This window comes from Aythya marila, assembly GCF_965140915.1.
Source record: "Aythya marila genome assembly, chromosome: 9".
In the NCBI taxonomy this organism is placed as follows: Eukaryota; Metazoa; Chordata; class Aves; order Anseriformes; family Anatidae; genus Aythya; species Aythya marila.
The window spans coordinates 17523732-17550931 of record NC_139050.1 but is presented as its reverse complement, the minus strand read 5'-3'; the positions used below and the strand labels follow the sequence as shown (position 1 = coordinate 17550931).

Here is a 27200-nt window from a genome sequence, read left to right as displayed (position 1 = left end):
CGCCAGGCCCCGCCCACCCTCCCCCTTCCACCCAATGAGCGCCGCGCTCGGCGTCGCCAGGGGCGCCGGGTTGCTAGGGGCGGGCGCTGATTGGCGGCCGGGCCCCGCCCCTCGCGGCTGAGCGGCGGCGGCGGCGGCGGCGGCGCCAGAGCGCGATCGTGGCGCGGCGGCGAGAGGAGCCCCGCGTGGCGCCGCCGAGCTCGGGACTGCCCGGCGGGGCCGCCCGCACCCGCCCCCCGCCATGGCCGCCGCTGCCGCCGCCCGCCCGGGGGCCCCCCCGCCGCCGCCGCCGCTGCTCCCCCTCCTGCTGCTGCTCCTGCTGCTCCCCGCCGGCCGCCGAGCCCTCGAGGGTGAGTACCGGGACCCCGCGCGAGGACCCCCCCGGGGCGCCCCCGGGCTCGTTCGGCTTCCCCGAGCCGCCTCCGGCCGCCTCCGGCTTCAAGGTCCCCGCCCGGAGCTCGCTGCCGCCGCCGCAGCCCCGCTCCCAGCCCCCCCCCCCACCTCCCAGCTCCGCCGCCCTCGGTAGGTTCCAGAGTGAACGCCCCGCCGAGCCCTGCCCGCTCGCTTCGCCTTCCCCCGGTTTCTCGCCGCGAACCGGAGGGCTGGAAAATGCAGCCTGCCGCCCGGGGGGAAGCTCGCGGCGGGCCAAAAGAACCGGGGCCGCCGGAGGAGTGGCCGTGAGCCGCCGTGTCCGGCTCCATCCCTTCCCCCGGTAGCCGGTTTAACCCCGCGGGCTCCGCTGTGGGGCTACCGGGGAGTGCGGCCACGCGTGGCGCATCCCTACCGGAGCCGGGGGAGGAACGGGGAACCCCCCCCTGCCCTGCTCGGAGCTCGGGTTCAAGACGGTTCCTCGGTCCCCAGCCGCGGGTTGAGGTCCCGGTTGGCCCCCGGGGCCCTGCACGGCCCCGCTCCGGGGTCCCGGGGTGGAGGAGGGGGCCCCGGGGGGGGTTTGGCTGGGCACGAAGTCTGCGCCGTGTCCGGTAACACAAGCTCCGGAGGTGGCGGGGTGGGGGCTGAGGGAGGCCCCGGGCCGGGAAGGGAAAGGAGAGGAGAAAAAAAATAATAATAATTAAAAAAAAAATCCTCCGGTAAGGAGAATTCCCCGGTTCGGTGGCGAGCCCCGGAGCTCCCCGGCCGGCCCGGCGGTGGGGGGACCCCGCTTTTGTCTGCTCGGAGGTGGTTTGGGGCTGCGCCTCACCCGCTGCGATCTTTGGGTAGGGGTTTGGGGGGCTGCTGCGAGTGGGGGAGCCCTGCCCCGCTGCCATTTCGGGGCAGCGAGCCCCCCAGGGCCGGGCTCCCTACAAACTTTAGGGGTGGCTCTTTACGGGTGTTGCTTTTCCTTCCACCCCCCCTCCCTCTCTACCCAGTGGATTTGGATTTTTATTTTTTTTTCTCTCTTTATTTTGGCAAAGGGGTGGGAAAAAAAAAAAAAAAAAAACATCCTCCTTTGTACGCCGTAGGAAAAACGAGCTGGGATTCGTGGCCTGCTCGGTCCGGGAGCGCAGGGGAGGGAGAAGCCAGCCTGGCACGGACGCTGCCAACGCCAGCTTGGGCACCGCCGTGCCGGGAGGCAGCAGGACGGGAGGATGAGGAGGATGAAGGTGTGGGCGAGGAGGGCGCCCCGGCGTGCCCCCGGCCCCTGGGCAGCCCCTCGCCCACCCGCTCGCCGCCCCCGCTTTGGGAAGGGGGAAGGAAGGCGGCGGTGGCGGCGTGGCAAGGCACCGCGAGCATCGGCCAGGGCTGTCCCGCTGCTCCCTGGGGAGGCTGGGGCCCGGCCTCTCCCCCGCCGCCCGGGCGTGAACTGGCGCGAAGAGCCGGATGGAGAGAAAACAAACAGCTCGTGCCGAGGAGCCGCCGGGTTTTCTTGGCTTCCCGAGCGTGCGAAGGGGTCAGGGAACAAACGCGGTGCCTGAGGAGGTCGGGGCCCAGCGCCATGCCAGCACGGGGGAATGCTTCAGGGCCTGGCTGGCACCGCACGGTGTTTTGGGGGCTGGCCCTGATTCCCATGGGACTTTTTTTTGTTTTCTTTTTTCCTTTTTTATTTTTTTTTTCTCCTCCCGTTTTCCCTTTGCTCTCATCCGAGCTGGAGGGAAAGTTGCTGAGGTTCCTGTCCCCGCTGCTTTTAGGAAGCCACTGTTGGTGCTGGGGTCAGCGAGCTCCTGCCTGCTCGCACCGCTGCTTCCCGACGGGCACCGGAGCGCTCGAGCGGTCCCTGTAAATCCAGCGTGCACGTTCGGCCGGGTATTTTAGTGCTGATCATAAATCTGGCGAGGCCATAAATCTGCGCTCGCGTCCTCCAGGCGACGGCAGCCGGCGGCCCCCGGATCCGGCCGCTTCACCGTCCCCTCCGAGGGGGTGACGGGCCGGGCGTGCGGCCGGTGCCCGGCTGCGAGGGCAGGGTCCTGGCAGCTCCGGGGCTGGATCAGCTCCCGTCCTCGGGGGCACGGCGCGGCGTTGGGTTTCTTTACAAGGCCCCACGGGGGTGGGGGGGAGCCGCGCTCGGCAGCGGCTCAGTGAGGGCTTTGTGCTGCCAAGGAGAAAATGGTTTCTCTCCAGATCCTGTAAGTGCGCTGGGTTTGTTTGAAGTCACAATGTGTTTTTCTTCTCCGGTTCAGCAGTCCCCGGGCCGGCTGCAGAAGGAATGCTCTGTCCGGGGGCAACAGCGGATCCTTTCTCTGGTGCAGGGATTGGAGCTGAGGAGCAGAGTTTGGCCTGGCGGGGCTGCGGGAGCCAAGGCCCCTTGGGGAGCCGCAGCGCGGGGCGAGTGCTGTGTTGGAGGCTCTTGCCATCCATCTGGGTTAAAACCTTGGGCCTTGAAACGCCTTGGCAAGAGGGAGCTGGGCAGCACCGGGTAGCTCTGTCCCCATGGGGGGTTTGGGTGGGCTGGGACCGGCACTGGGAGGAACAAACTCTGTGCCCCTCTGCTGCCTGAGCGGCCTCTCTGGGGTTTGTCCACGCACTCCTCCATCAGCCCCAGAGCAGAGGCAGCGTCTTGCTGCGTGCGGCCCTGATCTAACTCAGGCTTTAGCGAAATACCCAAATCAGGAGGATTTATAGAGCTTTTCCTCATCTGGCGCCATCCCTTCCCTGCTCCCAGGCTCCTGCCAAGTGTTACCCGGGCTGACCACGCGCCGGGTGCCGTGCTGCTCAGCTGCCCCCGGTGCTGGAGCCACCAGGTATTTCCTTGGCGGGGAGATCTCGCTTTTTGTTTAACTACTTTTCACCGAAACAGCTTGTTTCTCGGCGGGGTGATTCGGGGAAGCTAGCCCTGCTGTTTTATTGATGCTCAGGGTAGGGCTGCGAGGGGAAGGCAGGTTGCGGGGCTCCGTTGCGCTCGCCGGATTCATTAAACCTCCCGTTCCTCGCCAAAAAAAAAAAAAGCTCTCGTTTGTGGGAGCCCGCCCCGGCCGCGCTCGAGGCGGGGAGGAGAAGGGCTTTCCTTTGTGTCACGCAGAGCATGCGGCCGGTCAGGGAGAGGGGGAACTCGCAGCCGGGGCTCTGCAGCCGGGCATTGTCCGTGCCTCTCCTCGGCACGCAGCCCTGCCGCGGGCTGGAGGCGGCGAGCGCCTGGCCGCAGCTCCGGGGCCGCGTCTGCCTGGGCTCCGCGATTGGGAATAGCGGCCTCTGGTTTTTAAGGAATGAACCAAAACTCCCTGTTTTGTTGTGATGACTTACTGCGAGAGATATTCGGGGGAACCAGTTGGTTGCATTTTCTTTCCGTGAGCCGTTTGCTGCTGCTCGCTGGAGTGGAGGGGAGCTTGGCGTTTAATTAAAACAGCCCGAGCAATCTGAATCACAGACTTGCATGTTTTTAAAATTGTAGCTGTTCCTGTTGTGCTGAGTCAAACTGGTTTGTCGGGATCCAGCGTCTCCGCCTGGGAGCCGCACTGGGGGAAGGGTGCTGGGGCCGCCCCGCACCAGGGTCCCCCTTTTTTGCCGGCCGGGGGAAGCAGCGGGGTGGGTGCCGGTCCCCGTCCTCGTCCCTATGAGTCTTGGGAGAGCCGGTGGCTGCCATCGCCATGTGCCTCCCCGAGATCAAAGCCACAAGGAGCTGGCATGGCTCATGGAGCGGGCACGTTCCCAAGCCGTGTTTTGGGGAGGAGGGAGCCGCCGTGCAGGGACCCCACCGCAGCCGCCAAACCCCACGCGGGAGCGGTCATGGCCCCTGGGGACAGGCTGCTATCTTGAAGGCCAGGAGACTTTCTGCAGGGACGTTCCCACCCTGGCGGGACGGCCTCATTTGGGTTTTGTTTTTTGTTGTTGTTGTTTTATGTATATCATCGTCATTATTGTTGCTCAAAACCCAGTCCCGGGCTCGGGCTGGGCTCGCCCCGTGGCGGTGCCAGCTGAGGCCGGCGGGGCTGGTGGCAGGCGTGGACCATCCTCCTTCATGAGCAGAGCCCCACAGACCCCGCCAGCAGCCCCGGGGCGAGGCAGGAGCCATTTTGTAGGGCGGCCGGGCCTTCTCCAGGCCTCCTCCTGCCTCCCTCGGCTCCCACCATCGCCCACCCTTCTCCAAGCCTCGTGGGGCCACCAAAGCCTTGCGGGGCTGAGCTCGGGGGCTCCATCCCCTTCCTCCCCGCAGAGGTCCCAGCTTATGGGGCCAAAGCCCATTTCTTGGAGCCTGGTTTCCCCTCAGCGAGGCAGGAGGGGAGCGAGCCCGCCGCGGCTCCGCATGGCCGCCCCTGTGAGGAGGAGGAGGACGGGGGAGCCATCTTGGGCAGAGGCAGCAGCCCCGCAGCACGGCCGAGCGCCGGCCCCGCTCCCCGCATGCGTGCCAGCACGTGGCGGCCGGGGAGGGGGTGGTCCGGGGAGGGGGGTTTTGCTGTTTTATTTTATTATTTTTTTTAATTTTTTTTGCGTGTTGCTAAGCGGCGGGGCTAGACGTGGCCTGGTGTTTCTCACGCATGTGGCGGGAGCTGTTGACAAACACCTGTTTCCCAGCCCCCTCCCCAGGAATGCCCTGGGCGCGGGGGGCCCAGCAGGGGCTGCGATGCTTTAGGGGGGGCTGAAATAAGGGAGGCAGCAGGATGCCCCCCCCCCCCCACAATCCTTGGTCCCTTGCCTGCCCCAGGGGAGCCATCCCCAAGGGCTTCCCTGCCTGGCAGCAGCTGCACAACAATTTGGGCCTCCCGGTTCCTCTCTGAGGTGGGGCCGTCACGAGGGCCCCTCTACAGAGCTGCCCAAAAAAACATCCCGGGGAGGGGACACCGGCCACCCCCGTGCCGTCCTGCTCGTCCCTGGGGTGCCTCGGTGCTTGCCCAGCGAGGGCTGGGGCGCAGGAGGGACCCCGCGGGCTGGGCGAGCGGGGAGGGGGCGCGCGGCATGCACGCACACACGGCGTGCGATCCAAGGCCTTTTTTTTTTTCTTTTTTTTTTTTTTTTTTTATTAATGAGAAAAATGTGCAGGGCTTGAACGATCGCCAGGAACAGATTTATTCTAGTTCCCCAGAAATTAAACTGAAATGAAGGAGCGAGTCAGCCCGGCCCGGCACCCCCTCCTGACTCTGTGCTTGTTTTAACTCTGGAAGAATCTGACTTTGGGGGTGGGGGAGGCGGGGGGGGGGGGGGGGAGGATATTTGGGTTTAAGCAGTTCCAGATGGGCTCTGTGCTCGAGGAAGCGAGCGGAGAGCAGCGTGGAGATTTGGGTAACTGCCCCAGGCAGGAGAGAGGAGGGAAATCTTGGCAGAAACCCCTGCTCCGCGCTGCCTGGATGGGATGCAGCTTGGCAGCCAAGCCGCCCCGTCTGTGGGGCGAACCTTTGTATGTGCAGCGAGTAACCTTTTTTGGGGAGGGGGTGTTTTTTAAATATCATTACTCCTTCCCTGGCCTCCTTCCAAAAGTACAACCTGGAAAAAACAGAGCTGGGGGGAAAAAAAAAAGAGAGGCGTTTTCGGATCGCAGCCTGCTGCACGCGGTTGCCTCGTGGAGGCAGAGCCACGCCGGGACTGGTGCCTGCCTTCCCCGGGGATTTTGGGGCTCTGCATCCATCCGTAGCCACCCCGTGGGGGTGGACACCTGCCCCGCGAAGCTGTGGCGACGTTTCCCCTCTCTTTGCAGGGCCTGGAAACGCAGGTGGCAGGTTTGTGGGCCGGTTTGCTGCCTACATCCTGGTTAATAGCATTCGCGGCTCGAACAGGTCTGGCGTCTCCGGATCCGATGAGTTATTTCTGTGGCAGTGGAGGGCAGCTGCATGGCTGCTCCTGCTGGGGACACCGACCTATAAATCTCCCCTGCCTCCTGGCCCACACGGCTCCTGCTGACCTGGCACGGCTGATGCCGCACTGCTTGTCCCACGGGAGCTGGTGGCAGGGCACTGTGGAGAGCATCCCCTCCCCGTGCCCATCCCGAGCGGGTGGCAGTCATCGCAAGGCTAGCGGGGTCTCTGGGGGCTTATCAGTGGGGTCTGTTTTTCCCGTGGCTCAGCAGAGCGAATTTGGCTTTTCCTGGAGGAGAGGAAGAGCAGCGAGCGCCGGGGCACGCGCACCACGTGGGCAGGGATGGCAGCTCGCCCCGGCGAAGCTGACCCCGGCATGGCGCACGGGGCTCTGACATCCGAAATCCCCGCGGTATTAATAGCACTGTAATTGCAGCGCAGGGCTGGACTCGGGCAGCTGGCTCGCGTCCTCTCCCGGCGTCAGCGTGGCCGTTCAGAGGGAATTGGGGGCTGGCAGCAGGACCTGGCAGGGCTCGGGCTGCACGCGGCCAGGGCGCAGCTGAGTCCTCGGCATGCGGCTGCAGGGCAGGGACCTGCTGTCCTGCTGCAAAAAAAAATAATAATAATAAAAAACAAACCATGCTGCAGCCACCGTGATTTGTAGGGGGTGCACGCTGCGTGCCAGCCGGTGTCGCAGCCCAGCTTGGCACGGCCGCGCTCCTGCGGTGGCAGAAATCTGCCCTGCCCGGCTCGACCCGGTGCGTGGACGCCTGTCCCTCCCCGCGTCCCGGGCGCTGCCACTTGATCTGCTGCTCGCAGTTGCAGAGCTGGCACCTGTCCCCTCTCACATGCTTCAGTCTGTCTCCCGGCCATCAGGAAACAGCTCCTGGCGAGGAGCACGCGGCCGGAAAACCCTCTTCAGCCAGTCAGCGGGTGGCTGATGGGGCAGGGCTGGATGGAGGCAGCGCTCCCGGCCCCCTCTGTTTCGCTGCACTCCTCCTGGGGCTGGCTCTGCCCGTCCTGTGGGTGTGGGGCATCGGGGTCATTGGGGAACTGGGGGGGAAACGAGGAAGATGCAGCCGGATGATGGCTCAGAGCCACAGGGCCATCTTCCCTGGTGAGGTGGTTACATCCCGGTGTGGGGTTGGGAAATGGAGGGGGAGGACACGGCCTCGGTGCATCCCTGGGCTCTGCAGGGTGCCCAGGACCGGCGGTGCTGCCCGTCCTCAGCCGGGCCGGGCTGGGGCAGGGACTGCCTGCCCTTGTGCGTGTGTGTGTGGTGTGTACAAAGGGGCCTTAATCTCAGTTGGGGCCTCTGGGCCCTGCCATAATGCAGAAATAATGAGTCTATTATTAAGTGCCCACAGTACTTCTTCACTCCGGTGGCTCGCCTCCAGCAGCAGGCAGAACCTGCCCCGCTTGAAGTGGATGTGTCATCATTTGCCTCAGCAAATCCGATCCCCTTTGATGATGGGCCAAACGCCCTTGGCACGAAGGGCCACAGCTGTGATACAGGCCCCACTTTTTTTTTTTTTTCTTTCTTTCCCTCCTCTCTTCCCTTTGTTCCCAGCTCGTTGGCTCGCCCCGGACCTGGGGCGAGCGCGCGTTGGTGGGTGCGGGCAGCCGGAGCCCTGCGTCCCCTAGGATTGGGGCTGGGGGGGACGTCCCCAAAGCGTCCCCAAAGCATCCCCGTGTCCCCCCTGCTCCAAGCAGCCGCAGCACCAGGGAGCAGGCGCCCTGCTCGGTGCGAGGACGGGTTCCCAGCGTGGGCGGCGATAGGGAGCACTCCTGCCCTTCCCTTGGGCTGAGCCGCGCCACCCCAGCCCCAGAGCCGAGGGTGGGGACCCTGCGTGGCCCCCGGCCCCGTGCTGGACGCCAGGCTGGGAGCCTGGGGGTCCCCAGGAGAGCTGGGATGTCCCTCGCGGGCTGTGCTGTGTGCCGGCGGTGCTGCAGAGGGAGCTGGCAGACAGCGTCTGCAGGCTCCTCCGCTGGGCTCCTCAAGCCTGTGCCCAAAGCTTCTGCTGGGGGTGTCCCCAGGGCCGTCCCCTGCTTGGGAGGAAGAGGAGGAGGAGGGTTACGGGGTCTGGCTGGGGCCGGGGAGAAGCCGGGAGCCTCCTGGAGGAAAAGTTGCTGTGGGAAAAGTGTCGCGGGGTCTCCCCACGTGGGCTGACCCAACGCCCGGCGCTCTGTGTGGCTCCCCTTTTGTGTACGTGAAGCACTCGTCAGCGGGAAAAGTGCAACCTCAGGTTCTCTCCCACAGGCAGCTCTTTGTTCCCAGATAAAGGGCCCTGCACCAAAGGCCCTTTGTGCCGCTGCTTAGAACGGTGCCGGGATTAATTGTGCCGATAGGTGCTTGAATGGGGAGTGCACAAGGCCGCCCGCTCCCGCCGTAATCATCTCGAAACTGAGGAGGAAATTAAAATGTCGGGGAGATGCCCCTTTTGGTGGCTGCTTGACTAGCAGGCACCGAGCGAGGCTGCGAGCGGATCCCCAAGCAGCCACCTCTCCTCCTGACGGCCAGGGAGAGGCAGGCGCTGCCCCAGCGCCCCGACGGAGCCGCCGTGGCGCTGGGTGATGGGATGGGACGGGATGGGATGGGACAGGACGAGATGGGATGGGATGGGACGGGATGGGACAGGACAGGGTGGCCCAGCCCGGCTGCCGGGGCTCGGCTCCCGCGGGCCGGGCGCGCGTGGCTCCCAGGGAGCGCAGCGGCGTTGCAGAACAGGTTCCTCTGTTTGCAGCAGGGCTGCGTGGGCGTCTTTACTAACTTTCCTCCCTTGCCTTCTTTCAGGATGCTCGGGACCGCGCTGGCTGCCTTCTCCCCCTTCCCGTTGGGGCGAGGAGCTGGCGTCGTACCCTGCCAGCGCATCCTGATAAAGCCGGCGGTCCCCGCCGTTCCAAGGGAAGAGCGCTTAAAATCGGAGCCGCTCGGTGGAGACGCTCCTCGAGCCTTCCCCAGCGGCTTCATCTTGAAAGAATTTTTCCCTTCTGGCTCAGCCAGGGCTGAGCACAGACCCCGCCGCGGCCGCTGCGCGTGTCTGCCGCCGAGCAGCGCGGGACGGGCTCCTTGGGCCTCTTTTGGGGGGGAGCTGGAGCGTTTGGCTGGCCGCGGAGCGTGCACGCAGCATTCCTGGGCCCCTGCGTGGGAGGAGGTCTCTGTCTCCAGATGGGCCCACGCCAGGGCTCCCCGTGCCCCGTGAGCTGCCGGGGACCCCGCAAAAGGGGATGGCAGAGCAGGGGCTGGGACCCCTGCGCTTCGCAGCTCGCGGTGTGCGTAGGAGGAAGCTTTGCAGGGCGGGGAGGAGGCAGCCAGAGCCGTGCTCGTGGCCCCGTCTGAGAAGTGAGGCTCTTTCCCGGCTCCTGGATCCGTCCCTGCCGTGGAAATCCTGCTTGTGTGTGGGGGCGGCTGGGGATTGCTGTGCTTGCCAAAACAGAGCAGGGCTCGGTCTCCATCCGAGCTCCTTGCCTCAGCCTGGCCGGAGGTAAGGAGAGGACACCTTCCCGGCACTGCAGACAGGGGTGATAAAGCAGGCCTTAGGGTGACTTCCCCAAGCTGGGTAAAATCGGGAGCCAATTTCCCGTTGACTAATGAAACCAGGCTCTCTCCTCGGCGTGTGGGCTTTGGGAGGCTTTGACTCACGGCTCCGCTGCCCGTGACGCTGTTCACGTCTCTCCAAAGCACCTGCAAGCCTCCAGTCCCACCTCTGGCACCGCGCACGGGTGGGAGCGAGCCGCCGGCGCTCCCCAATTCACCCCTCACCCCAACCCTGGGTGCAGACCTGTTCCTTTAGCAGGGGGCCAGCGCGCAGCACGGCCCGGCGCTTGCTGGAGAAAGGACACGAGCCCGGTGCCTCTCTGTCAAGAAATCCTTGGGGCAGCTCCGAGGGCACCGCGCGCTCTCTGCAGCTCGGCTGCGGCCGGCTGGGCTCAGCGGGTGGCCGCCAGCCCCGGGCAGTGCCGCAGCCCTTGGGGCCGGCCGGCTGCGACCTTCACGCTCGGCAGGCTGCGAGGGGAGGCTGGGGACGACCGCTGACCCCGGCCGGCCCCGTGCGCTCCTGCAGCTGCAGGAAAGCCCCGCCGCCCTCCGCGCCGGGTCCCGTTTCCTTTAGCTGCGTTGCCCGGTGATTTTTATTTTTATGATTTTTCCCTCCCCGCTCTCTCTCTCTCTCTCTCTCTCTCTCTGTGTGGTTTACGCGGCTCTCGCGCCAGCGGGGCCGGCTCAGCTCTCTTGTTTTCTTTCCCCTCCTCGTTGGTCAGAGGGGTAGAAGCTGCCAAATTAGGGTGCAGCGCGGCCAAGCCCTGCGCCTACCCCGGGCCGGTGCTGGCGGGGAAGGGCGCTGCCGGAGGGGACCGCCGGCTGCTGCACCCCATCCTCGGGTACCGCAGGGCGCTGCCTTGGGCACGGAGGCTGCAGGGCACGCAGGGCTTTCCCACGCACCGGGGGGCAGATTTAAGGCTGCTACTTCGGGACCAGGCTGCCCGCAGGACCCCCGTGGCCGGCCGTACCCCACGCCCCGTTACAGCCCTGGGTCTCCGCTCCGGGACTTGGCAGCCCCGTGCTGTCAACGCCGAGCACGCGCTTGGCTCCGCTCCGGCACTGCGTGCCTGGCCCCTGCGCAGCACCGCTGTGCCCTTATTAGGGCAGCTGGCGCGCGGGGCCGTGCCTCGGAGAGGTGCGGGTGGCCCCGCTCCGCAGCCCCCTCTCCCCTCCCCTGCGTGGGCTGCCCTCGCCAGGAGCCACCGTGGCCACCTCGGCACGGCACGGGGGCTCCGGGGAGCGTGGCAGCTTGCCTGGCTCTGTGGCTGCCCCTCTGATCTGGGCAAAGAGTGGGGTGGAGAGCCCGTGTGTCCCCGAGGGGCCTTGTGTGTCCCCAGGGGGCCTTGTGTGTCCGTGCCGCGGTGGCACTCGTGTCCCCTGCCCCGCTGCTTCAGGGCTGCGTGCCAGCTCCTGGCGCGTCCGTGGGTGCCAGGCCAGGCGGCGCTGGCTGCTGTCCCCGGGGTGGGACTGGGAAGGAAGGTGTTTACCTCCAGCAGGGCTTCATCTGAAACCCTGTAATGTGCGAACGTTTCCTTCCTCCTCCGCGCTTCCTCCTTGGCTGGGTCAGCCGGTGCTTTTCCTGAGGTGGAAGGAAAGAGGCTGAAATTGCCCCTTGGCTCCCGGGGCTGAGCCACGGCGCCCAGGATGACTGTGCCCGGCTGCCGGCAGCGAGCTGTGCTCGGGGAGCTGTGGCTCCGTGCCCTTCATCTCCGGGGCAGAAGGGGTGAGGGACGGACAGACGGACAGCCCTCAGGGCTGGGGTGCAAAGGGAGGGGAGAGGTTTTGGAGCTGGTCCTGCTGGATACCTTCTGAGCAGGGTCTGCAGGGGCAGAGGGGGGGAAAAAAAGCTTTACCCAGCTTGGGGCTTTGCCTGGTGCTTGCAGCCCCTTCACCCCGGTCTCCCCACGGGCACGAGAGGACCCCAAAGGTACCGAACAACCCACGGGGCCATCCTGGGTGCAGAGTAGCAGAGCCAGCATCCCACGGCAGGGCAGGACCCCGTCCCGCCCCGGATGCAGCAGGGTGGTGAAGCAGGCAGGGAACCATCAGCAGCAGCCCCCGGCACGGCGTGGTTCCCTGTCATTGCGTTTTTTCCCCCCCGTTTTTGTGCCCGGTGCTCAGCTCGGAGCCGCGCGGCTCTGCCTGGGATTAGCGACAGCTGCCTGCAATTGCAGCTCTTCCCAGACAAGCGTCTCGCTCCCCCAAGGCTGGGGCTGGGGCTGTTTGGGGAATGCTGTCGGGGTGGTTTGTCTTGTAGTCTGCTCCAGGAATGTTGGCCAGACGGTCAAATTCTTCTCCCCTCTTGTAAAATGAGTGATGTGGGGCGTCTCTGGGAGAGCAGCCTGCCAGTCCCTCCTCCTCTGGATAAACCTGCCTGGCCCGCACCGCCCTGTCATGGGAACGGGCCCTTTCAACCCCAGCCACAGTAAATACGAGCCCTGCCAAAGCGCAGGGGGAGGGCGCGGACGGGGGGCCGGGGAGGTGGGGGGCTCGGCGGCCGGGGAGGGGCCGGGGATGGCAGCCTGTCCTGTCCCCGTGCCACCTGGCCGCCCCTCGCCCTGCACCTCTGCGGGGACGCCTCGCTCTTCCTGTGCTCCTGACAGCAGAGCAGAAATCTGGAGCCTGTCTGTGCCGCTCCCCCTCCTCCCACCACGTCTCACCCCCCAAGTCGCTGTTTTCCGCAGAAATGTCAGCTCCTTTCTTCCCCCACTCCTCCTGCGTTTTTTGTTGTTGTTGTTTTTTTTTTTATTATTATTTTTTATTTTTTCCCCCCTCGAATCTTGGCCTTCAGCTCCAATTACTTCTCTCCTTCCTCCCTCTCCCTCCAGAGACCCTGATGGACACGAAGTGGGTGACCTCGGAGTTGGCGTGGACAACCCATCCGGAGACGGGGGTAAGTCTGGAGCCGGACCTGGTCCCCGGTGCCACAGGGCACGGCCCTGGGGGGGTCGGGGTCGCTCCCCCGTGCCTTCACCCTCCCCTCCCGTGCATCCCCTGCCTGGTGGGATTACGCACGCGTGGCCCCACGCTGACTCCACGCACGGGTACGCCGCGATCCCTTGGCACCCCGGTGGCCCCGAAGGGCTGGGACAGGCGCTGCCCCCCGTTAGCTGCTCCCTTTCCCCGTGCCCTTCGCCCGGTGTCCCCGGCTGGCGGTCTGACACGCTGCCTCCCTCTTGCAGTGGGAAGAGGTGAGCGGCTACGACGAGGCCATGAACCCCATCCGCACGTACCAGGTGTGCAACGTGCGGGAGGCCAACCAGAACAACTGGCTGCGCACCAAGTTCATCCAGCGCCAGGACGTCCAGCGCGTCTACGTGGAGCTCAAGTTCACCGTGCGGGACTGCAACAGCATCCCCAACATCCCCGGCTCCTGCAAAGAGACCTTCAACCTCTTCTATTACGAGTCGGATACGGATTCTGCCTCGGCGAGCAGCCCTTTCTGGATGGAGAACCCCTATATCAAAGTGGATACAATTGCCCCGGACGAGAGCTTCTCCAAGCTGGAGTCGGGCCGCGTGAACACCAAGGTGCGCAGCTTTGGGCCCCTCTCCAAGAACGGCTTTTACCTGGCCTTCCAGGACCTGGGGGCCTGCATGTCCCTCATCTCCGTGCGGGCTTTCTACAAGAAATGCTCCAACACCATCGCTGGCTTTGCCATCTTCCCGGAGACATTAACGGGGGCTGAGCCCACGTCTCTGGTCATCGCTCCGGGCACCTGCATCCCCAACGCGGTGGAGGTGTCCGTCCCCCTCAAGCTGTACTGCAACGGCGACGGCGAGTGGATGGTGCCCGTGGGAGCCTGCACGTGTGCTGCTGGCTACGAGCCGACCATGAAGGACACCCAGTGCCAAGGTGAGCGCACGGTGGTGGGGGAATCGCTCCGCCTTGGCCCTTCTGTTGCGTTCGTACCCGTGCGCCGATGGAGGAGGCAGGTCTGCGCTGAGCGAGGTCTGGTTTTGGAGGCTTGGAGCTCGCTGAGCACGGAGCAGGGGTCACTGTGGTGCTGTGGAGGTGTCTCAGAGGATTGCTGCACTTGTTGTGACCGAGGGCTCCGCTCCCTCCCTGCCGCAGCACACCGAGGTGCTGATGGCCAGGCTGTTCCCAGCAGGCGTGATTTCACGCTGCCGGTGCGGAGGCATTCAGGAACCCCGGCGGCGAGCGGGGCCCCGCTGGGCGAGCTGCGGGAGAGGCGAGCGCCCTGCCAGCACTGCAGGCTTCCAGCAAGCTGTGTAGGGAAACAGGCAGAGAACGTGAGCTCCCGCAGCTCCTCAGAGGGAAAGGGGAGAGCATCCTGCCCGCGGAGAGGTGGCCTTGGAGGTTTGGGGGCTGGCGTTGCTGTTTTGTCCCGTGTGGGGGATGTTGCAAAGGAAAAATCTGCCTGGATGGATGTTGGGCTTGCTCGGGGTGGTTTTGTCCTCGGGAGCTGCCTGCAGCACGCAGGGTGATGCCCGAGGGTGGTTTGGGCAGCAGGAGGGATGCTCGCTGCTCCCCGGGGCTGGAGGCATCGCGCGGGGAGCGGTGGGCCCCCAGGCTGGATGCCTCGTGCTCGCCGATGACGGGATCCTTGGCGCCAGCCCTCTGCTCTTGGCAGGGGCGCTGGGATGCGGGATGTATACATGACCCGAGCGGCTGGCCGGGCTGCTGCTGGAGAGCAGAGCCTCCGCTGGTCCCAGCACAGCTCCTGCCATGCTGTGCGCTGGGGTCCCCGCTCCTGGGGAGCCGCTTTCCGTGTCGCTTGGGCTGGGAGATGTTGCAGACCAAGGGCTGAGGGCTGTTTCCCTGCGTCTAGAGGGGCTTGGGCTCGAGGTGACGCCTTTTCCATGCCAGCATTCGTGGTTCCCTGCTTGGGGAAGGCAGCAGAGGCTCCGCAGAGGCGATGCTCTAGCCCAAGCCATGCCCACAACCACTGCGCTCACAAGCAAGGCGTCCAGAAGAGCAGCTTCAGCTTGGGGCAGCAGCTCGGGGCAGGGCTGTAGGGCTCCCCGGGTGACATTCAGGGCATCACCGCAGAGCCTGGGGCCGTGTCCCCTCCCTGCTCCCCCCAGGAGGAGCAGAGCCTGGCGCTGCGCCTCTCCCAGCACCGCGAGCACGCCTCCTCCTTCCTCCATCCTCCAGCCCATGGGCAGCACCTTTATTTTCTCCCCCGAGCCTCAGCTTCTCTCCCCGCGTGGGGAAGGTGCGCTGAGCCCTACGGGCACGTCCCCATCCACCCTTCGCTGGGTAGGAACGGTGTCTCCACGTTGCTCTGGGAAAGTCGCGCCGCGCTCGTACGATCAGATTTTCCGCCATATGATCGTGTGCTCTAAGTGGAAACAGCTGAGGAAGGGCTCGGAGAACCCAGCTCCATTTTCTGCTCTTTGTTGGCTGCCTCCTCGCCGCCTTTCTGCTCTTCCCCCTCCCCGCGCTGCTGCAGCTCGCCCCGCAGGAATGCCCCCGCCAGGGGCTGGTGCGCACGGGGAGCGGGACGGAGCCCGACCCCATAACCCCGGCAGGCAGGGGCCGTGTCACAGCACCGGGGGGGCACGGTCCCCATCCTGCCCGGGGGGGGGGACACGGGGCGCTGCCCCCCGGCTTTGTGGAGCTCTCCCGGGCGTGCGGGTGAAGAGCGCCGCGAGGTGCCAGATGGCATTTTAATAAATAACAATGCTGCGTTACCGCTTCGATGGGATAAGCCCTGTTGTAAATCTCCCCCTTTCCCCAGACTTTGCCGTGGCCTTTGAAGATCTCCTCCTCCTCCTCCTATTTATCTCCATCCAGCGCCAGGATTAGACTTCGCATTCAGACCTGTTACAATGCAGCTCGGATCCCGGTCCCTCGGGAGCCGAGGGCTCATCCCGCCCGGCTGAAGGCAGTTTCTTTGGCACGCTTTGTAATGCGATATGCAAGGCTGGTATCTGGCGCTCTGCTCAGAAGTTGCCACAGCATTGATTTGGCATCTCATTCTCAGCCTCATTATCTTTATTTAATTAGCACACGGCCCTTCTGGGGGTTGTGCTGCTTCCCACACGCTCCCCGCCACGGAGATGCGCGGAGGCAGCGCTCGCGGCGCGGAGACGAGCGAGCTCCTGGCCGGGGCGGGGGGCCCGGGGGCCACGCTGCCATCCCACCCGTCTGGGGGCTCACTCTGTGACGACCCAAATCACGCCGGATTTTTGCTGGTGAGGAGCTCCCCGCCTCATGCAGGCAGGTGTCGGGATTCCCCCGTGAGCAATGAGCTTGGTGCCCATCGTGGGAGTGCAGAACAGGTCGGCCGCCGGCACCTCCCCGAAAACGCTGCCGGGCGCGCACGCCCCGCACCCCATTCGGGAGCTGCGCCCCAAATCGGGGCCGTGCCGGGGTGCACGGCCATGCAACGCCACCAAACCCCGACACAGAAGGGTTTGGGAGCCGGCTGCTGCCTTCCTCCCGTGCTGGAAGCGAGCCCCCCGCACGGCACCCCCGTGAGGCTCCCTGGCACTGCCCGCTGCCTCGGGGCTGGTGAAAATCCAGACTAAGGCTGAAAACCCAGTCCCACAGAGCCCGTGCACGGCGCCGGGCTCCTCTCAAAGCCGTTTCCTTTGGGTTCCCCCCAGCGGAGGCGCTGGGGGCCGGCGCTGCGTGTTTGGGTGCCGCCAGCAGGCGATAGCAGGTCAGGCTGGGGCCAAAGCGTGGCTTTTGTAAAAATACCTTTTCCTTGCAATCAGTGACTAATGGAAACATCACCGTGAATTAAAAAAAAAAAAAAAATGCCAAGCCAGCAGTCCCCTTGCCAACTGTTTGCAGCTTTGCATTGCAACACGGGGTTGCTGCACGAAAACCAGGAAGTGAAACTGCCTTCTATTAATTGGCCGGGATTACAGATCAAAGGCGGCGCGGCAGCACTGGAGCTGGGCGCTTCGGAGCCGGGCAGCTCCACAATGGCTCGCTTGTAACACGGTCGAGGAAATCTGCCTCTGCCGTCCTGCGTGCTGACCCGCCGCGGCTCGAGAGGCAGCGGCGCTTCTTGGAATTTTTTCCCTTAAAAAAAAAAAAAAAAAGAATTTTTTGGTTTCCTGCCCGTTACTCGGATGCCACTGTTCGAACCCCGAGGGGCTCTTCCCTTCCTCAGCCCTTCGACTTCGCTCCGTTGGCGTTTGGACTGCGCTCGTCTAAAATATTTCCACCCAAAGGGTGATTTGGAGAAAAAAAAATAAAAAAAAAAAAAAATCAAGTGCCTTTTCAAAGAGGCTCGGAAGGAGAGTTGCCGCCTCGGCTGGAGCTGGGCTGCTGCTCGCGTGGCTCTAATCCATCTGCAGCCGCTTACGAAAGCGCAAAGGGAGTGAGCAGGGAAGGTTCACAACGCACAGATCAGCCCAGGCAAACCTGATTGCTGCCTTGGAAGAAATTACAGGGTTGCCGGACAAAGGGATGTGATCAGTTTAATTTATCTCGACTCGAGTGAGGCTTTCTGCTCCGGTCCTACGGGGAGGGAAACGGCCAGAAAGGTGCTGCTGGAACAGCATCGTGGGGTAGAAAAGCACCGAGCCCTCAACCAGGGTAACTCGGGGCAGTTTTCCCTCGCTGCTGGGAGCTGGAGCAAAGCAGGGCTGGTGCCTCATGTCCCCATGGGGAGGGGGCACCAGGTTTTGGGGCTGCTCGCTGTGCCAGGTTCGGGGCCGCTTGCCCACATCCCGTAACCGATGACTGCGTGCGGGGCGAGTCACGGCGCCCTGATGCTGCGCCGATGGCTTTATTTTGGTGTCTTGCAGCTCCCTCCTTTGGGCTTCCTTCTCTGGGGTGGGGTAGGCATGGAAGGGTGCCCCCCGTGTCCCCATAAATACCCGCTGCAGCCCTTCATCCCCGGCTGTCACTCCAGGCTGCGTCTCCCTCCTGTGCGCTCCGCCTCGGTTCCCCGACCTGCTGTCCTGCGCCTGTCAGCCCCTGTCACCTTCTCCCCGGAGGTGACTGCAGCCCGGAGCCGGGCGATGCCATCTGTGTGCAGAGGCTGGGGATGGTTGTTTGATTTTATTTATTTATTTTTTTACCAGGAAAAGCTCAGGGAGGGGGAGAGGGGAGCCCGGCTGCCCGGCCGGGGCTGCGGTCGCGCTCCTGCTGTGGTGATGCCGGGTTCCCTCGGCGCTGGCTGCGCGGGCAGCTTCTTGCAGAGCAGAGATGACACAGCAGCTTATCCGCCGGGGACCTGGGATCAGCTTTCAGCTCGGTTACAGCCTTCAAATGTGGCTGAGAGCTGTCACGCTGCCACCGAGGTCTTTACGCTCTGATTTATTAAACGGAGCTGGATGCCTCAGCGCCGCGGCGCAGCTGGGCCTCGGTGCCTCTCCTGCTCTTCCTCGCCCAAAATCGGGGTGGGGGCAGAGCTGTGCCCCCTCCTTGGCCGGGGTGGCAGCGAGGGTGCCGTGCAGCCGCCTTCACCTCTTGCTCTGTGTCGTCTCTGTGTTGCCCTGAGCTCCCACGGAGGCTTTTTGTCCTTTGGCACAGGAGCCAGGGCGAGGAGAGAAGGAGGAGGAGGAGGAGGCAGAGAGGAAGGCACAGCTCGCCCTCCCCGGCTGAGGCTCGGGCTCCCCGGCTTCACGCAAACGCTGGTGGCTCCGGTTTCATCCCCCGCAAGAAGCCCATTATTTCAGGAGGGGGGGGTTTGTCCCTGATGGATCTGGGCTCCTGTCCATAACCCAAGCATGTTTGGCAGCTCTCGGAGCCCAGAGTGTTCCTGTCCAAGAGGTTTCAGTCATCCCTCATTCCTCAGCAATCTGGTTCCTTATGTGTGAATCTGCATCCACCCAGTTTTAACTGCCTGGGACTGCGGCTGGGGTGGGTCTGTGCGTGCTGAGGCTGCTCCGGCACCTTTGGGCAGCTGCCCTCTGCGTCCCAGCCTGTCAGGCAGAGGGGACACGAGCCCTGGCTCCTTCTCCATCGCCAGCAGAGGAGTGCAGCGGCGTTATCTGCACACTCAGGATGGGCTAAACTTTAATTCCCAAAGGCTGGGGGAGCTCAGGTCAGGGAGCTGCAGGAGCTGAGCCGTGCGGGCAGCCCCAAGCAGGAGCCTCCTGGGGGCTTCCAGCCCCTGTCCCCGCGGTGTCCGGCAGCAGGAGAGCCCCAAACACCGCGTGGGGCTGCCAGGAAACCTCCACTGTGTCGGGAGAAGCCTCGAGGTGAAGCAACTCCTCTTGTTTGTGGCTGATGTCACCCGGCAGGCACGGGGCAGGAGGTGCCGCTTTGGGGACAGGGCTGCCAGCAGGGCTACGTGCCCTGGGTGCCGTGCCGGCCAAACGGGGGCGATGCCAGAGCAGAGGGGGGGTCTCGGTGCAGAGCAGACCCCGTGGCTGTGGAGGCAGGCCCCGTGCTGGCCTGGTTTCAGGCCGTGGTGTTGCAGGGCTGCGATAAACGAGGCGGTGTGGAGGCAGGGGGCGGTTTCCCGACGCTGCTCGGCTCGGCTCGAGTGCCACTAATCCCTTCACGTGCCCCTCGTTAGGGCCGAGTGCCCACGGAGTGAGCGGGGCCGCATCCAGGCTCCCGGATCCTTTATGGGGCAGGAGGCTGGCGGTGCCAGCCCGCAGGAATGCGTTCGTCTCGCTCCCCACACGCCGCTGGAGCCGGCCTCGGGGTGCCACCGCCGCGGGCTGAGAAGTGGCTGAAGTGGCCAAGGTGGAGGCGTGGGGCAGAGGGGCCGTGTTTGGGGCTGGGGGGGCTTAGAGGGGGCTGCCCAGGCAGGGTTGGGGTGCTGGGCACGGCAGCCAGCTGGGGAAGGGGGAGCGGCGTGTGGCAGAGCCCCTCCTGGGGAAATGGGGAGAGGAAACAAAGCGGGGTGGGTGTGGGGTGTGTTCCTGCATGGGGAAAGCTGTGCCTGTGCCAGGGGGTCCCTGGGCACCATTTATGACCTGAGCAAGGTCGGCTGTGCTGGCTCCAGACAGTATCAGCTCCCCGTAGCAGCCCTGTTCATCCTGAGGGGCCGGGACACGGCTCCCTGCCCTCCTGGTGGGCTCGGGACCTGCAGTGAGCTCGGAGAAGGGGCCTGCAGTGAGCCTGGGCTCGCAGAGATCGCTGTGAGCCTGGGAAAGCATCCCCTGGACGCGGTCCCTGTGCGAGGAGGGACGAGCAGGCGAGGCGTGCAGGCAGCAGCAGGGTTTTCCCCCAGCTTGTAGCAGCGTAGGAAAGGCTCGTGGGTGGCTCGTAGAGGGTCCTGCGGTGGGTGCCCTTCATTCACACAGATTTGCTTTCCCTTCCTGCAGCCTGCGGCCCGGGAACCTTCAAATCCAAGCAGGGCGAGGGGCCCTGCTCCCCCTGCCCGCCCAACAGCCGCACGACCTCGGGAGCAGCGACGGTCTGCACGTGCCGCACCGGCTTCTTCCGCGCCGACACGGACCCCGCCGACAGCGCCTGCACCAGTGAGCCCCACCGGGGAACGGGGAGGCGAGCCGGGTACGGGGCGGGGGGCACGTGGCAGCCGTCCCTGACCCCCCCTTTATGTGTCCAGGCGTGCCGTCGGCTCCCCGCAGCGTCATCTCCAACGTGAACGAGACGTCGCTGGTGCTGGAGTGGAGCGAGCCGCAGGACGCGGGCGGGCGGGACGATCTGCTCTACAACGTCATCTGCAAGAAGTGCAGCGTGGAGCGGCGCCTCTGCACGCGCTGCGACGACAACGTGGAGTTCGTGCCGCGCCAGCTGGGCCTCACCGAGCGCCGCATCTACATCAGCAACCTGATGGCCCACACCCAGTACACCTTCGAGGTCCAGGCGGTGAACGGCATCTCCAGCAAGAGCCCCTTCCCTCCGCACTTCGCCTCCGTCAACATCACCACCAACCAGGCGGGTCAGTGTCGCCGCTGGAGCTGCAGTGCCTCGTGCTGCCGGCTCTCCTCTCCTGCCTCTCTCTAATCCCCTGGGTGAATTCTCCTCTCCGCTGGAACGTGCGTCCCTGGAGGGGATGAGATCAGAGCGCGTGCAGGCGGGGAAGGGCAGGCTTGGCAGATGCTGCGGAGAGCTCTGGAGCTCCCAGACCCACCCCAGAGATGTTGCGCCTGCTGCGAAGGGAGGAGGAAGGAAATGAGATTTCTCCCCTGTGGGCCTGGGAAGGCTCAGCACCAGCCCCAACCTTCGCAGGCAGCCGGCTGCTCTGCCATCCCTCCTTCCTCCCGCCCTGGCCCGGCTCCAGCGTGCTGCTGGTAATCTCCAGCTGCCGCGCTCTGATCTGATTTCACGGGTCTCACCGGTGGGGTGGGGCGGGCAGCTCCTGGCAAGGGGAAGAGGGGAAGGAGCCTTGGTTTGGGCTGCCAGGGCCCTTCCCCGGACCAGTTTGCAGCGAGGCAGGGGGTGATGTGTCACCTCGCTGCCATCTCTGAGCGTCCCTCGCTCCCTTATCGCCTTGGCTGCAAGGCGCTGAGACCACATCTCCTTCCAGAGATGGTCCCGAAGCTTTTTGGTGCTTTTTGGCTGGGGTTATCAGAGCAGGACCCGTGCTGATCGGGGATGGGGGAGGACGTAGCTGGGCACAGGAGGGCTCGCTGGGGCTGCAGAGATGCTGAGGGCAGGCAGGGTGGGCCTGGCTGCAGCGCTGCCGAGCGGGTGCCGGTGCCGGCACAGCCTCATTCCTCTCCCCCTCTTTTCCCAGCCCCATCTGCCGTGCCCACCATGCACCTGCACAGCAGCACGGGGAACAGCATGACGCTGTCGTGGACTCCCCCGGAGAGACCCAACGGCATCATTCTCGACTACGAGATCAAGTACTCCGAGAAGGTAAAGCACCGCAGCCACTCATTCCCCGTGCCCCTTCTGGCTGGCGTCTGGGGAAGGGGAGCAGCAACAGGGGGGCCAGAACGCAGCGGTGACACCCCCGTGCCTCCCTTGCAGCAAGGCCAGAGCGATGGCATTGCCAACACTGTCACCAGCCAGAAGAACTCGGTGAGGCTGGACGGGCTGAAGGCCAACGCCCGGTACATGGTGCAGGTGCGGGCACGCACGGTGGCTGGGTACGGCCGCTACAGCCTCCCCACCGAGTTCCAGACGACTGCAGAGGACGGTAGGTACCGGGACAGGGCTGCCTCCTGCCCCCCAGCCCCCAAAACCTGCTCCCTCCCCAGCCTGACTCTGATTCCTGCTTCTCCCTCCACCAGGCTCCACTGGGAAGACTTTCCAGGAGCTGCCTCTGATCGTGGGCTCGGCCACTGCGGGGCTGCTCTTCGTCATCGTCGTGGTCGTCATCGCTATCGTCTGCTTCAGGTACTGGCCTTGCAGGGAGCAGGGCTGCAGAGCCGGCTTTGGGGGTTGCTCACGCCTGCAGGCAGAGCTCCAGCAGCTCCAGTCACGCAGCGAAGGACTGGACCTGCTGCACGGGGGTCCCGCAGGAGGACCGTGTGTCTCTGCCTCCCAGCACCAGCTCTGGGCTCTGCCCGGGCTCCTGCTGCCCTCTCCCAGCACAGCTGGGCTCTCTTCTCCCACCGCACCTCAGGCAGAGGTCGCTCTGCTCGCGGGCTGCCGGAGGGGAAGCTCTCTGGCTTCGGTTGCCTGTGCTGGGATTTGGAAGCTGGCAGCACGTGTCTTTGCCCCATCAGGAAAGGGATGGTTACTGAACACCTCCTCTCGTCTCCTTTGGGCAGGAAGCAGCGCAACAGCACAGATCCCGAGTACACGGAGAAGCTGCAGCAGTACGGTGAGTGGGAGCCCTCTCCCAGGTCCCGTGCCGTGCCAGGCTGGCGTGGCACGTCACCCGGGTGGTGTCCCTCCCTGTGACGAGCCCCCTGTCCTTGCAGTCACCCCGGGGATGAAGGTCTACATTGACCCCTTCACTTACGAGGACCCCAACGAAGCAGTCCGGGAGTTTGCCAAAGAGATCGACATCTCCTGCGTCAAAATCGAGGAGGTCATCGGAGCAGGCAAGTCCCAGGGCTGGGCACAGAGGCTGCTGAGAGCACCGCCGGTCCCCTGGTCCCCCGGCTCACCCTGCTGCCCCCTTGTCCCCTTCCCACCCGCAGGGGAGTTCGGCGAGGTGTGCCGCGGGCGCCTGAAGCTGCCCGGCCGCCGCGAGATCTTCGTGGCCATCAAGACGCTGAAGGTGGGCTACACGGAGCGGCAGCGGCGCGATTTCCTCAGCGAGGCCAGCATCATGGGGCAGTTCGACCACCCCAACATCATCCACCTGGAGGGCGTGGTGACCAAGAGCCGCCCTGTCATGATCATCACCGAGTTCATGGAGAACTGCGCGCTCGACTCCTTCCTCCGGGTGAGCATCTCCTCCTGCCTCGTGCTGTGGGGTGCCAGCCCCGAGCTCCCTTTCTCCATCCCTCTGCGTTGTCGTGGTGGCATCTCCGGGGATAAATTGCATCTCGGGGAAGAGGGATGACCCTAGGCAGGATAGGTAGCATACGGGGATCCACCCCCAGCCCGTTTGGGGTGTTGAAAACCCCTCTGTTCTCTCCCCGGGTAGCTGAACGACGGGCAGTTCACGGTCATCCAGCTGGTGGGGATGCTGCGAGGCATCGCGGCCGGCATGAAGTACCTCTCGGAGATGAACTACGTGCACCGCGACCTGGCTGCCCGCAACATCCTGGTCAACAGCAACTTGGTCTGCAAAGTGTCCGACTTCGGGCTCTCCCGCTTCTTGGAGGACGACCCGGCCGACCCCACCTACACCAGCTCCCTGGTACGGGGTGGGATGCTCGTGGGAGGCTGTGGGGCCGCACGAGGTACGTGCTAACTAAGGGAGCTGTCTGCCCGTGCAGGGGGGCAAGATCCCCATCAGATGGACGGCTCCTGAGGCCATCGCCTACCGCAAGTTCACCTCGGCCAGCGACGTGTGGAGCTACGGCATCGTCATGTGGGAAGTGATGTCCTACGGGGAGCGACCCTACTGGGACATGTCCAACCAGGACGTAAGTGCCCATCGGGGAGCTGGGGGGGAGCTGGGGGTGCCCGGCAGGGATCCAAGAGGGGCTCACAACCCGCCTTCCGTGCGCGTCTCCCCGCAGGTGATCAACGCGGTGGAGCAGGATTACCGCCTGCCTCCCCCCATGGACTGCCCCACGGCGCTGCACCAGCTGATGCTGGACTGCTGGGTGCGGGACCGCAACCTGCGGCCCAAATTTGCACAGATCGTCAACACGCTGGACAAGCTGATCCGCAACGCCGCCAGCCTGAAGGTCATCGCCAGCGTCCAGTCTGGGTCAGTGGGGTCCCAGATCCCGGGGAACACAGGTGGCTGGGACTGGAGGCGTTGGGAGAGCAGGGACGAGACAGGTCCCTGCTGCCGGGGACAACTCGGCGTCCCTCTTCTCCCCCCCCGGTGACCCGTGGCTCTCTCGCCCCGCAGCGTCTCCCAGCCGCTCCTGGACCGCACTGTGCCGGATTACACCACCTTCACCACTGTGGGAGACTGGCTGGACGCCATCAAAATGGGACGGTACAAGGAGAACTTCGTCAATGCCGGCTTTGCCTCCTTCGACCTGGTGGCACAGATGACGGCGGAGTAAGTCACTGCTGCGGGGGGCTGCATGGGCCCTCGCCTCTGTGGCACCCAGCTGCCTGAGCACGCAGAGAGCAGATTTGGGGTGTGGGGGTGGGTTCCTAAGGGGGTTAAGCCCTGGGAATCGGCATCCAGACCTGCCAGGTCGCTGAATCTTCACCCTCTCTTTGCAGAGACCTGCTGAGGATAGGGGTGACGCTAGCAGGGCACCAGAAGAAGATCCTGAGCAGCATTCAGGACATGAGGCTGCAGATGAACCAGACGCTCCCGGTTCAGGTTTGACCGCAGGGGACTCTGCATTGGAACGGACCGAGGGAACCTGCCAACCAGGTTCAGTTTGCGGTGCAGCCCGGCTTCCCGATTCCCCCATTCCCGCGGCGCTCCTCTGCCTCGGACGCTCGCCTGGGACAGGCCGGGCCGGGCCGCCCTGCCCCGGATCGGAGGCACCCGTGCCGAGAGGGAGCCCGGCTTTTCGTCCCGTGTCCTGGAGCGGCGAGGCAGCGACGCAGTCTTCATATTGAAGATGGATTATGGGACGGAGATGGCACATCCCGCTTCCCGCCCTGTCTCGGTGCTCATCGGTTTGAAGAGTTGTTCTGCTTCTTGGATTTCTTTTCCCCCTGTTCTCCCCGCCCCGAAGTCCTCACCGTCCCCCCGTCCCCGAGGCCGCAGACTGTTGACCCCGTCCGCTGAGTCCGTCAGACGCGTCCGAAACCTTCCCCGACCCCGGACCCCGCATGGAGGCAGCCGGGGGGAGGCCGAGCCCCCGCGGCGTGGAGACGACGCCAGGGACGGGGCTGCCCGGCCCCAGACAATCACTTCTCTCCTCCCCCCCCATCTCGCGGCCCCTCCGCACGAGGGTCTGCACTGGAACGTGTCCGAAGGGAAGGCTTCGCTCCCTTTCTTCTTGGCTTTGCACGCCAGAACCCGAACCCCGTGAGATTTTACTATGCAGGGAGTTAGGCAAAAAAACAAAAAAACAACAAAAAAAAAATTTAAAAAAAAAATAGAGAGATATATTAAAAAAGAAAAAAAAAAAAAAAAAGAGGGAGCAGAAAAGGGGAGGGAGGGGGACCAGGTGCCCAGCTCCGCATCTCTTACCCTCTTGGTTCTCGTGGCCGGCTCTGGACTGCAGAGTGAGGCCGTCAGCACGTTTGCACAGGGACCCTCGGCCCCACGGCAGCCGCGCTCCTGCGAGAGGGGGCCGGGGAGCGGGGCCCGGGGGGGGCTGCGCCACACGGGGGGGGCCTGGCCTCCCCCCCCCCAGCCTCCTGTTTTATGCAGAAGGAGCGGGTGCCGCCGGCGCGGCCGCCCCCCCCCCCCCGCTCCTGACACACGCTGTGATTGCTGCCAAAAGACTCACTCACCTTCCTCTGACTCTTCACTGCAGCCCGGTTCCTCCAAGCTGAGGGAGAGACTCCCAGCGTGCGTGAGTGTGCGTGAGTGTGTGCGTGCGTGCGTGTGTGCTGGCCGGCAGGACTGTGTGAGGCGATGGGCAGAATAAAGGCAATAAGAATTTTAACGGCGTTTCCTTGGCTCCGTCGCTCTCGCTGCACCAGCGCGGGGGGCTGCCGGGGGCTGGCTCTGTGCCCTAACCTCCCCCCCCCCCTCCTTGCTCCCCAATTTGTCTCGCTGCCGGGCACGGACCCGGTGCCAGCCCTGCAGTGCCCGAGGACACGCGGCGCGCACCCCGGTGGGGCACAAAGGGTTGGAGGTGACGAGTCCCGGGGCAGAGCCGGGTACTGAAACCCCATCTGGTGCGGCAGGAGATGCTGGTAATGGTTTTTCCCACCCCCTCCTCGCATCAAGCCCGACATTTGGGACCCAAAACAGCCGGTGAGTGAAAACGGAGCGGGGCCATTCTCTGCCCCAGAGCAAGCGGGGAGCAGCCAGGCTCGCTGGCAGCACCGCACACCCCCAGGATTTGTCCCCCGGGGCTCGTCCCCAGCCCCACAGCCCTCCCGTGGCCACGGCCAGCCTTCCCGGGGTGGCCCAGCCGGCTTTTCCCAGGCGATGGCCTCCGTGAGTCACCTCCACCTGCCTCCACAGCTGGCAGCCGCCCGGCCAGGTGCGAGCACCGCCACTTCAAAGGCACCCGGCACGGGAAAAGCCTGGGGTGCTCCCATGGGGAGAGCAGGGCTGGGGTCTCCACACCCCTGGGGTCCCCAAACCGATGGGGTCCCCGGGGTTCCCCATCCCCAGGGGGCTCGCACATCTCGGGGGGCTTCTCGGTGGCCACGCGCCTCCAGCTCCCCAAAACCCGCGGGGTCCTCCCCTGCCCGGCTGGAGGTGGCAGAGCCAGGTGCTGTTTTTCCCCTTTTCCTTGGAACTCGCCCGCCCTTGGGTTTCTCATTAACCCCGATCCCCAGCGCAGGAACAGCAAACAAGGCGGGGGGGCGGCTGGTGGGGCCCCGCGCAGCGCAGCAACGGGGAAGGGGCTCCCCGCGTCCCACCACCCCTCTGCTGCGGGGTGCCCGGGGTCTCCTGCACCGTTCCCCTTCCCTTGGGGTTTCCAGGGCCTCATTTGGGTCCCTGCTGTAGGGACCTTCCCCCAGGTGCCTGGCTCCATAGGGGTCCTGGTGCTGTAGGGCTGGGGTCCCCGCAGCATCCCCACGATGCTCCATCCTGGCTTGGCTTGGCTTTTTGGGGGAGTTCTGCTCGTTTGAAATAGCAAACCCACAACAAACCACTTCTGCCTTCTCATTTCCCCAGCTCCGGGTCTCCCTCAGCCCCCACACCATGGGGTTTGCTCCTGGGGGCTTTGCCCTGTACCTTCCCCTTCCTTTTTCTACAGGCTCGTACGCGGAGCGGTGCGTTCGATGGCGAGAGGAGAAACAAAAGCAGCAGCAGCAGGAATTAATGCGAGTGTGCATTTGTACAAATATTTTTTAACAAAAAAAAAAAAAAAAAAAAAGACTTTTTTTTTTTTTTTCAATTAAATTATTTAAGGAATTTTATGGAGGTCTGCGGTGCCCGCGTGGTTCTTGTGGGGTCGGGGCGGCAGGGAGCTCTGCGCCGGGCGGGCACGTGGGTGGGTGTGCACACGTGTGAGTGTGTAAGAGCGGGG

General features: G+C 64.6%; 1 protein-coding gene across 2 annotated transcripts; it reads left to right on the top strand.

The window, feature by feature from the left end:
- Positions 1-157: 157 nt before the first annotated feature.
- On the top strand, positions 158-26896 carry EPHB3 (EPH receptor B3). 2 transcript variants are annotated; one of them, XM_082767151.1, is made up of 16 exons: positions 158-350; positions 12528-12592; positions 12882-13554; positions 19908-20063; positions 20153-20488; positions 21287-21411; positions 21526-21694; positions 21789-21894; positions 22272-22324; positions 22425-22547; positions 22647-22894; positions 23099-23314; positions 23394-23543; positions 23640-23833; positions 23981-24136; positions 24307-26896. In XM_082767151.1, the coding sequence occupies exons 1-16, from the start codon at positions 242-244 to the stop codon at positions 24413-24415; spliced, it is 2988 nt and encodes a 995-aa protein (XP_082623277.1). In that variant the 5' UTR covers positions 158-241; the 3' UTR covers positions 24416-26896. The 2 variants fall into 2 exon arrangements, with proteins under 2 accessions (XP_082623277.1, XP_082623276.1); XM_082767150.1 differs by having other exon boundaries at positions 22227-22324.
- The last annotated feature ends 304 nt before the right edge of the window (positions 26897-27200 follow it).

Excerpts from the sequence above, each read along its gene's own strand:
- EPHB3 (XM_082767150.1), top strand. The coding sequence starts at position 242 with ATGGCCGCCGCTGCCGCCGCCCGCCCGGGGGCCCCCCCGCCGCCGCCG. Across the intron at positions 23,315-23,393 it reads CCACCTACACCAGCTCCCTG|GGGGGCAAGATCCCCATCAG; the intron begins GTACGGGGTGGG and ends CTGCCCGTGCAG. Across the intron at positions 24,137-24,306 it reads GTGGCACAGATGACGGCGGA|AGACCTGCTGAGGATAGGGG; the intron begins GTAAGTCACTGC and ends CTCTCTTTGCAG.